At 36.8% G+C, this 11,169-nt stretch overlaps 1 protein-coding gene across 1 annotated transcript; it reads left to right on the plus strand.

Moving 5' to 3' along the window:
* Positions 1–9,374: 9,374 nt before the first annotated feature.
* LOC127082927 (protein SENSITIVE TO PROTON RHIZOTOXICITY 1) lies at positions 9,375–10,897 on the plus strand. Its single transcript, XM_051023153.1, has one exon. It carries the CDS (start codon positions 9,546–9,548, stop codon positions 10,548–10,550), a length of 1,005 nt encoding a protein of 334 aa, XP_050879110.1. The 5' UTR covers positions 9,375–9,545; the 3' UTR covers positions 10,551–10,897.
* The last annotated feature ends 272 nt before the right edge of the window (positions 10,898–11,169 follow it).

Here is an 11,169-nt window from a genome sequence, read left to right on the forward strand (position 1 = left end):
TACATATCATGCATAAACAGACTCATTCCAGGCAGATAATATAGATAAATAATAAAACAAAATATTAAATAATGATTAAAGAACCTGAATGCGTAATACAATAGTCTTGAACACTCCACCACAAGCCGGTAGGATTTGTTCTTCGATTCTTCAATTAAACAATAAATTAAACCAAGGAAATAAAACTAGAATCTAACGTAAGGTTAGATCCGATAAAAAGTTGCACAATAGTTTCCGGTGTAGAAACTATTATGCGAAAAATATCTAAATGCTAAAAAGGGAAAGGTAAATTGCAAGGGAAAAAGAATGTAGAACTTGCAAGAGAAATAAATAAAATAAACAATGTTAAGTTGCTGGAAAAGAAAATAAGCAAAAGCGTGAAAAGAAAATTGGCAGAGCTTCGGCAATACGAGCGTGAAAAAAACCGAGGAAGCGAGGAACCCTTTTAGGTTTTTGAAGTAGCTATTTATATTGGTGCTGGCAACTGCTTTCCGTTTCTCCAGTTCTTCAACGTGGCTAAATGCACGGCGTGGATATAGGAGACCAACTCCTCAACGTCTCTTCTTCAAGTCTTCTGAGGGCGTTACTTGCGCCAAAAAGGTAGTGGAACGGTGTGACGCTCGTCACACCATGTGTGACGTCCGTCACAAGGCTGTTTTGCGTGACGCTCGTCACGCACCCTGTGACGTCCGTCACAGGCACAACATTGGTGACTTGTGCGCTTTGGGCTGGGCTTTGGCATTTGGTCCCTTTTCTCTCCTTTTTGCACCTCCTTTTCTTCCGTTTTCACTTGTTCTTCAAAATGGACTACCTGAGACAAATAGGAAGAAAATACCACGTAATATCTCATAAAATGCAGTAAACCGAAATAAATAGTCATAGAATTTAATGGAATTAAGTCCTAAAATATGATATAATTTCGTGTTATCAATTTTCAACATAAAAACTACAAATGCTAACTCCATATCATATCTAGGATAATTCCTTGCATGAACTTTCAACTTCCTCTAAGCATAAGCCACAACCTGACCATTATGCATCAACACACCTCATATACCCATCTTCGAAGCATCACAATATACAACAAATGTCTCACTTGGATTCGACAAAATCAAAACGGGAGAAAAAGTCAAATTCTTCTTGAGTTCTTGGAAACTTTCTTCACAATGCACATCCCAAATATAGGCTTGACCCTTTCGAGTCAGCGATAATGCTAACTTAAAAAAACCTTTAATGAACTTCCTGTAGTAACCAGCCAATCCAAGAAAACTTCTGATCTCAGTGACAGACTTTGGAGTCCCCCGTTGCAACACAACATCTATCTTCGATGGATCCATAACTATACCACTACTAGAAATCATATAACCAAGGAAACTCACTTCTCTTAACTAGAACTCGCACTTGGAAAACTCTGCGTACAACTGGTTCTCTTTCAATGTTTGTAATACAGTTCTCAGATGTTCCACATGCTCTTCATTAGACTTCGAGTATATCAGGATGTCATCTATGAACACAACCACAAACTGGTCTAAATACAAATGAAATATTCTATTCATGTATTCCATGAACACTCCGGGCGTATTAGACACACCAAACAACATTACTGAATACTCGTAATGACCATACCTCATTCTGAAAGCAGTCTTCGGAATATCTTCAGGCTTCACACAAATCTGAGGATAACCATAACACAAATCTATCTTGCTAAACACACAAGTACCTAAGAGCTTAGCCACCAAATCATCAATCCTCAGAAGTGGATACTTGTTCTTGATATCCATATTATTCAGTTGTGGTAGTCCATACATAGCCTCATAATACCATCCTTCCTTTTCACTAACAACATCGATGCCCCCACAGCGAAACACTCGGACAAACAACTTCTTCTCAAGTAGATCTTCCAATTGCTTTTTCAATTCACCCAGCTCCGAAGCAGACATCCTATAAGAAGCCATCGACACCAGACTAGTACCAGGTACTAAGTCTATATAACTCCACTTCATGCTCTGGCGGAAAATATTGATGTCTTCAGGAAACACTTCTAGAAATTCACATACTATAGGAAGATCACAAACTACTCTCTTGTCTCTAGATTCTAATGAAGTTAACATCACAAACACTTGCACCTTATCCTTCACAGACTCTCTCACTTGCTTAGAAGATACAAACATAAACTTTTCACCTCTAACAAACTCAGATCCATGCTCTGGAGGCAAGTTGCAGATATCTTCAGGAAATCATCAGGAATTACACACCACTGACATAACACTATCCGTCACATTGTCATCTACTCTCCGAGGAGAAAACATCAATAATACCTAGTCGTTTTCCCTAAAGACATCCCAACATGACAGGCAGAAAGGAATCTCAAATCCATAACATCTTTAGTGTCGGGAACAACACAACTTTGACATTGCTCGAGCCATTGCAATCGGCGACACACTACATCAACTTATGAAAATAACAGGTAAACACTTGGTTTAACTCCAACCAATTAATTCCAATAATAACATCAACTTGTTCCAACAAAAGACAAATTGTACACATCTTTAGGAAACACGTCAGGATACTTAACATACCATTGGCTCATCTCTAGCCAAAACATCGCCTTACCCCTCACAAAGAAGCAAACAACGAGAACACCCGACCATCTTTCCTCAAGGATCACACCATTTGCTAACCGACACCATCCTCGAATCTGACCTCTCTCCGGGTTCAGGAAAAGCACAACATTCTCAAAATAGTTGAACTAGTCAACACTACACTCTCGCATGCAACAACATGATGTCCAAGCTTTCAACAGTTGGAACATCAAAGAGAAGTAGATGTTTCTCCCCCACTTGTTTCATTCCCAACCTTCAAATGGAAAACAAAACAAGCACCGACAGTGTTCTCACACACATGTCGCATACTAGGGAATAAACATAATTAAACAACTTGGTCGGACGGGCTGGCCTACTCTGATACCACTAATATAACACCTTAAACCCCACACATAATTTATCAAATAATTTAAATATAAAATATAACCATGTAGGGTGTCACACATTCATAAAATACATGACCTGCTCATAACACTTATTTCAACAATAAATTTCAATACACATATTTGTAATATGGATGTTTACACGACATTCAACTTATCTGAATCATACCTGGGATATTTACACGATATCCATCTCATTTGATCGATATCACATATTCAAATAATAAGACATCCATAACCTGCCATCGCACCCTCACTTCCATTTTAAAGTATCATCGCATTGGAATTATCATCAACAATTATGGAAGATAAATCAAGTAATGACATTTAGTCTCAACTTCAATTATAAAAACAAAATAAGAGTTTTAATCAATTAACTCAAAATCTTAAGAATGCTCAACAACCAAATTAGTCTTATGACTTCAACATAATTAGACATAAGGAATAAAACAAGCGTTTAACCGAATCCGATGTTACATGATCAGAGCAAGGTACCACTAATAAAAGTGACAAAAAAAGAAGCAACTCCAATATCTATCTTCTACCTTCTTCAGCAATGCTACTCATGAGTATTTGCATGATGCCCATGTAAAGGCAACATTCAAACAGAATGGATAAAAATGCACTTTAATAATTAATGGTGAAAAATAATTGGAAGTAGATTAACTAACAACATCACCCACTAATTACAATAACATCAACATATCAAGTATTCTCATCCACACGTCATAACACCAAAAATAATCACCAAGTGCAACACAAATTCAAATGTACTAAACAACGGACTCAACATGCATGTGATACCAAATTATGAACAATCAGGTTCATTGCACTCCATGATCCCCATCATAGGATCGATTTCCTCTTGGAACCGGAGTACACCAATCCATCACCATAGGATCGAGGCTCACCAAAAAGAACTGAGGTTCTTACAACATAAATGCAAGGACTCTCATCATGCAACAACAACACATACACATTGGCCCTCTTCTGACAGTGTATGCCACTAACAAGATAATACACATAACCAATAACATGCATATACATAAAGACAAGCAACATCATTTGCACATCACCACCATCATAATCAAGCTTATTCAATCATTTAACAGCATCATCTAAGCATTTAATCATAAATACAATAAATTATGTAATCAAATACTCATATTATCACAACATATTTAGCCCTTAAAACAATTTCATTAGATAGTAATTCGCTTTAGCTTTCCAACGCTTCGAATGACACTTGATTTGGACTTACGGATCAAAAGTTATGACCGAAACTATATTTGGATCCAATTTTTCCTAGCCACGATGAATGAAGCGTCACGAGCATGACGCCCGCCACCAGGGGATCCATGGTCTACCATAGGTTCATGGTGTTCACCATGGACCTTCATAACACAATTTTTGCGTTTTTCACCGTTTGAGGCCTTTCAGACCTCCAATTTCGATTTCGTGAAAACCCAAATGCTTTGAATTTGATATGCTACAATTTTCTAATGATTAAAACAGTAACTTTGAAATATATCACCGATTTGCATCAATAAAATCATATATTCCATAATTTTACAATTTCATAAAACCTTTCAAAGTCTCATCAATGACTCAACAACAATTATTCATCAAAATAGAAAAATGTATATAATCAAGGCACACAAAATCATCATGAAAATCATGATACACAAAAATCAATTATCATAATTAGGAATTAGAAATCAAAATACCCCATCATAAGGAGGTTAAGGGTTCCACCATCTATCCCTCATGTTTTAACACCTATTATATGAGCACATCTCCCCCTTACCTGAATTCCTAACAAGTGATACAATTCTCTCTCGAATTCCTCTTCTTTTACCTCTAGTCAACCTTTCATTTTTCTATTTTGCTCTCCAATTCTACGTATTGTCAAATGATTTCTCTAAAAACCTAATTTTCCCAACTCTTAGAATAGATAGTAACCTTCTTACATTTTCCTAATTATTATTATTACCCAAACTAATTCTAACTCCTCTCCTTTTACCACAAACTTTCCTCAATTCACACAGTTGGTTAAATTCTTATTTTTACCAATTTCTCTATTTATTTCTAATAATAATTAAAATGCTAACTATTCTAATATATATCCACCTAATTAAATAAATACTCTTATTATTTAATCACTAAAAGAACTTTAAATAATTCCATTAATTTCTACACCACTTAACTATTTTAATTGACCCAACCCATAAATACATCAAAACACCCAATACACACATAATTCACGAATAATTCAATAAAAATGAATAATTAAAAATGGGATGTTACAACATGCGTTTGCTTAAAATGCTCAAGGCAGTGTAAAAAACATTTGGACGATTTCGACAAACTAAGCGTTGTGTCATCATGGTGTGGTTAGGCACAAGGGACCAATGTTGTGCCCACCACTCTTCGAAATCCTGAGTATAGTGGTAAAAAAGTGTGTAATCAAAAGCGTGTAAGGAAACTTCTTTCTTTCTGCAAAACAAACGACTACCATTGAGCCACCTCTTAGTAGTAGTGTCAAACATACAAAAGAAGGTTTTGGCGCTGGGAATGAGGCACTTGGGGAGCAGCTGGCTCAACCCCGAATTGTCTAGCCACCAAGTTTGGTTGATAAGGGGCCACACTCAAACCTACCACTGAAGCAATAAGCCTCGTCCAGATAAGGGTATGATTGAAGCAGGCAAAGAAAACTCTCTCTATATCGTACTACTCTTGTAATATCCCGTATTTCCTTAAATACCCAAATTCCTATTAATTGAGATCAATTAAGTTCCTATGTGCTCTAAAAGTTATCAATTGGGATAAATAGAGTAAATAGTGAGTTCAGATTGACTTAATTAATATTAATTGGGACTGACCTTTTATTAATTGGGATATTTTGGTAACACTAATAATGGGTCAATAGCTCTGGTAGAAAAAATATGGTGGGCGGTGCCACTTAAGATATTTACTTCCACCACTTACTAACCACACAAATACTCCATGACTTGTGGTCCACATGTTTGTATCTCATACTACCTACCATAAGCCATTTGCTTTATCTATGTATCAGAAAGGATAGTAGAGAGAAAGAAGTATATCAAGAGAAGAAGAGAAAATAAGCTAGTGGAGAAGAAGAAAAAGAAGAGAAGCTTGGAACCAACACCATCATCTTCATCCTCATCTAATATTCAATAACTTCTCCTCTTCCATTCTTGAGGCGGGTTCTAGTTAGAAACCCTAGGATTTCTAAGAGATTAGGGTTGTAGAATCATAGATAAATCATGAAAATCCATGATATATGATGAATATACCTCTTGATGTTGTTGTTTTTATGAACATGTGCTTTGATATGTTCTTCATGATTGTTGTGACTACATGATTTGTTGTGGTTGTGGTTAAATGATTGGTTGTGGTTATGACCTTGAAATCCTTGTGGTTATGAACTTGGAATCCTTGATATAGATGTGTATATGAGCATGTAGTATGATGGGTTTTGTTGGAAGAAGAAGTGGATGGTTTGTTAGAAATGAAGTAACAAAGGAAATGATGTTCTGAGAAGTGGAAAAGTGAAAATGTGTGAGGACCAATCGATTGGTCCCTGCAACCAATCGATTGCACAACCCTTTTGTTTTGCAGAAAATGTGATTTTAGCAGGACCAATCGATTGACAGTGTATTACAATCGATTGCACAAACTTTATGTTTTAGAACAGTGGAAAATTTTAGTGAGCCAATCGATTGACACTGAGGATCAATCGATTGATCCTTTACAAACTTTGAAAAACAGAAATGTGAGAGGAACCAATCGACTGGGCTTCCCTAACCAATTGATTGACTTATGTTAAAAACTTCAAAATCCATTTCTTAAGTGTTTCTACGTGCATTCTTCCAACCATTAATCATTTGTGATGTTATGCTTGTGTTGAATACATGCTAATGGTGAAAATTACATGATGAATCTAGTAAGTTAACCTAGGATTGGTATTAGTTCATGAGTTAGGTCTATAACTTAGATAACATTGGATGTCGGTATTCATTCGTACGACGCTTATGTGGAGGTTGTGGACGAATGGTTGCCATGATTGAGAATGAGACGCATTGTATGGAACATGTCGTGTTATTGTTTGTGTATTGTGGTGAATGAAGTCACCTGTGATTGATGGATCTTGTTATGATTTGTGGAACCGATCATGTATTCAGAATGTGTGTTTTCTGTGATGGTGCACATCTCTATTTGGTATGCTTAGATGAGTAAGCATTGGGATGTGAGATCGATGATTCGAGCCTCAATTAGGTTTGAGTCCCAACCACGGCGGACGTGGGGGATAGGTGGACACCTAAGTGGATTAGATTCCCATACGGTGAAAGAGACCCTAAGTGGGTTAGATTCCCATACGGGTGACGGTCGCTTGAACTGGGGATTAAGCCTCATAGAGGACCCGATATCCACCGCGAAAGTCGAATCATACGAGCATGCATGAACCGGGACTGGCTTAGACGTAAGTCCGTTCGGGAATTAATATTGCTTGATCTGAATAATGATCGTGGTTGAGTTGTGAGAAATCGGATGCATGTTGCCATACATTGTGAGTTAGTTTCCCCATTGCTTAAGTCTTCGTTCCCTTGTTGACTTGAGTTGAATATTGATTAGAAAACCCTGTAGAGTCGAGTGGACCCATAGGATAGGGAACCCACTGAGATTATTATCTCACCCCATGTTGTTGATTTTTTTTCAAGTGGTTCTGAGCAGGCGAAAGGTAAGGATAAGATAGAGTGATGTCTTGCTTACCTGATGACTGGATGGCTTTTCCGCTGTGTAGATATTTTTGGGATCATTGTTTAATGATCTAGCTCCTAGTAGTTTTCTTTTGGGCACTTTTGTGTATATTTTGTGCCATGTTATGTTTCTTTTGGGCATGTATGTATATGTACATCGTGCCGCTAGGCGCTTATGTATTTCAGTACCGGTATTACACTATGTATAATATGTATTCTAGACATATATCATATGTGGGTGTTACAGCTCTCGTCGAGAACAGTTAGGGTAAGGTTTCCTGAACCAGTCAAGACTGTATTATCGACTGGAAAAAGGGGCCATCGACTCGGTGAAGGTCTTACACCTGTAAAACATTTGGAAAATAATCTTCGAAGATGTCTAGAGAAACCACCTTCCCACTATTCAGAGTAAGCTTAGCTAGTCGAGGCCCCTTAATTCCTGTCGTCGAGTTGGGAGGAACTCTGACCTTCAGGGAAGATTCAAAAGTGGCGTTCAGCCACACCTACAAGAGTCAAATAAGCCCACCTATTTGTAGGCTGTTGGAATTCTCTGGTCTTACCATATCAGCAACGACCAAGGCCAGGGACTCATAGAGTCCCATGAGTATCAGTCAGCTCATACAAATTTTTCTTCCCTCATAGAGCTGGGTTGCGAGGGGAACATATTTTTTTTGCCTTCATGATTGTTTACCAAATATAATGGTAAGCTGAAATACATTTTTTCTGTTTCGAAACAAAAGTTCCGCTCGAGTTGGAAGCGACGATTTCAAGATCGGTCGAAGATATTGTGAAAATGTTGAAGCGTCCACCTAGATATTGAAATATAATGTTTAATTTCATGTTGAAATCACATATTTAGTGCTTATTTTATTTTATGAATGATAATTTTATTTTGTCAAAATACAAGTTTTTGGTTTCGGCTTTTGATTCTGTTGTACATATGTTCCGGAGATGCATCTACGGATAGGTTTCAAAGATGCATCTCTGGGTTTAAAAAAACCCAACTAATAGAGCACCACTTAAAATGGCATAGATTGTGTGTGTATTTGGTGCATTGAAAAGATACATCTCTAAAATACAAGAGTATTTTAATATTTTCGCATGGTATGTAAATAATATAGGTAAAATCCAATTCATTACACTTATACCATAATGAGTTGAATTCTTGAATTCTATACATAAATTGAGACAAAATATGATACAACAATTATATTTTGTTTCTCATACTTTGAAAGAATCAGAACCTTTAAATTTAATTTATTGTTTATTTAATATTTATTGTTTTTTAGTTATAATAAAACTTTTTTTCATTTAATTTTAGTCAATAGTAAATTCAAATTTATTTAATTATTTTTCAACTTTTCAACTTTTAATTTTAAATATATTTAGAATATTATAATAGCTTATTTACTAAAAATTTATATATTTTTACAAATGTCAAATATTTAAAATAAAATATCAAAATTGGATATAAAAGCCATATTTTAATTTAATTTTGTGCCATTAAAGTTTTTATAATATTTTAATGACCCCTATATCACTCAAAAATACATAATAATGAGTTAATAACAAAGTCAAATAAAATTAATCTATAAATAAAATTATGGCCGGCCACTAGTTAAGTCTTGAACTGAGTGCTCATTCCCTGGGGTGGGGATGCCTTCACCTTCTCTCTCTACTCGTAATAGTATCAATTATCTCCATTTCTTTCCATTTCTCTCGCTATTTCTTTCCCTGCGACTCCTTTGAATATCCTTAGCCAAAGACTTACCATAAACATGTCTAATCCGAACCTAGATTCACATCACCCGCAGCAAGATCCTAATAGCAACGCCGACCCTCAGGTTCCGCTTCGGAACCTATCCCTGGTTCGGACCAGAATCGATTCTCTACGAACATTTCTCTCCCAATCCATCAACACCAACACTCCCTTCACCAACGATCAAATAACCGTCGTCTCCAACCAGATCGCCTCCGCCATCAACCACACCATAGTCAACGCCGCCGCACTTGTCTCTTACTCTCAAAATCTCACTGTCCCCGCAGTCTCCGTCCTCCCACCGACCAATCTCAGCCTCCGACCAGAACCACATATGCACGATTCGAAAATCGAACCACCTGACAACAACTATGTCACAGTGGATGACTCTGATTCCGACTGCGAAATCGTGGAGCTCGACGCTGTGGAATTGCTCGCGCAACACCTCCATTTCTGCGAGATTTGCGGGAAAGGTTTCAAGCGCGACGCGAATCTCCGGATGCACATGCGAGCGCACGGGAACAAGTTCAAGACGCCGGAAGCGTTGGCGAAGCCTTTAGACGGCAGCGCACGCCGCGGTTCGACGCGGTTCTCGTGTCCGTTCGAAGGATGTAACAGAAACAAGAAACATACGAAGTTCAAGGCGTTGAAATCGGTGATATGTGTTAAGAATCATTTCAAGAGGAGTCATTGTCCGAAGATGTATTCGTGTGATCGGTGTCATAAGAAGAAGTATTCGGTGCTTTCGGATTTGAAGAGCCATATGAGACAGTGTGGGGAGTGTAAGTGGAAGTGCTCATGTGGGACCACCTTTTCTAGGAAGGATAAATTGTTTGGACATATTGGTCTGTTTGAGGGTCACATGCCTGCTGTTGTTTTGGAAGATGAGGAGAAAGGGAAACAAGTTATGGTGCAGGAGAGTGAAGGGGATTTGGATTTGGATATGGATGAAGAGTTCTTTGATGGTTTTGGATCTATTGATAACTATTGTTTGAGGGAAGTTTTGGGATTTTCTGATAGCTAGCTAGTTTCACAGAATGGTTTCTGGTGGGTTTTGTTACATTGGATTCAGACATTACCCAATTTGGGTATTTTTCTATTCTAGTAGGATATTTGTATTATTTGTATTTATGTCTTAGTTAGCTTTTGGTTCTACCATGGCCAAAATTGATTTTGATCGAGCATGTCTTTATGTTAGCGTTGGATTTGTCGATCACAGTGAGTCCCATCACTTTGCCAATTATAGTTTGGGCATGATCACACTGAATAAGGGATGTGATGAGACGCAATAGAAGTATTTTAGACTCTTGTTCAATAGGGGTCCATCTTGTAAATTGATTAGTAATTTTAGTAAAAAGTGAGTTTAAAGGATGTTGTCTAATTTTGTTAAACATATGTGGAGCCATCTCAAGAGCTTGCTTAGAGTATAAAGTGCAATCTATATTTGAGTTATTTTGTGAATTCTATTAAGCATTCTTATTTTAAAACAATTCATTCAATTTTTATTTTATTACTACTACAATTCTAAAGAGTTTATATTGACTTTCATAACTTTACTTCGGTATTTTATTTATCTTTAAGTGATTTTAATTAATATTAATATAGAATAAAACTAATAAATAAATAAAGTTAAACTTAAAATT

The sequence above is a fragment of the Lathyrus oleraceus genome, chromosome 5, assembly GCF_024323335.1.
Source record: "Lathyrus oleraceus cultivar Zhongwan6 chromosome 5, CAAS_Psat_ZW6_1.0, whole genome shotgun sequence".
Lineage (NCBI taxonomy): Eukaryota > Viridiplantae > Streptophyta > Magnoliopsida > Fabales > Fabaceae > Lathyrus > Lathyrus oleraceus.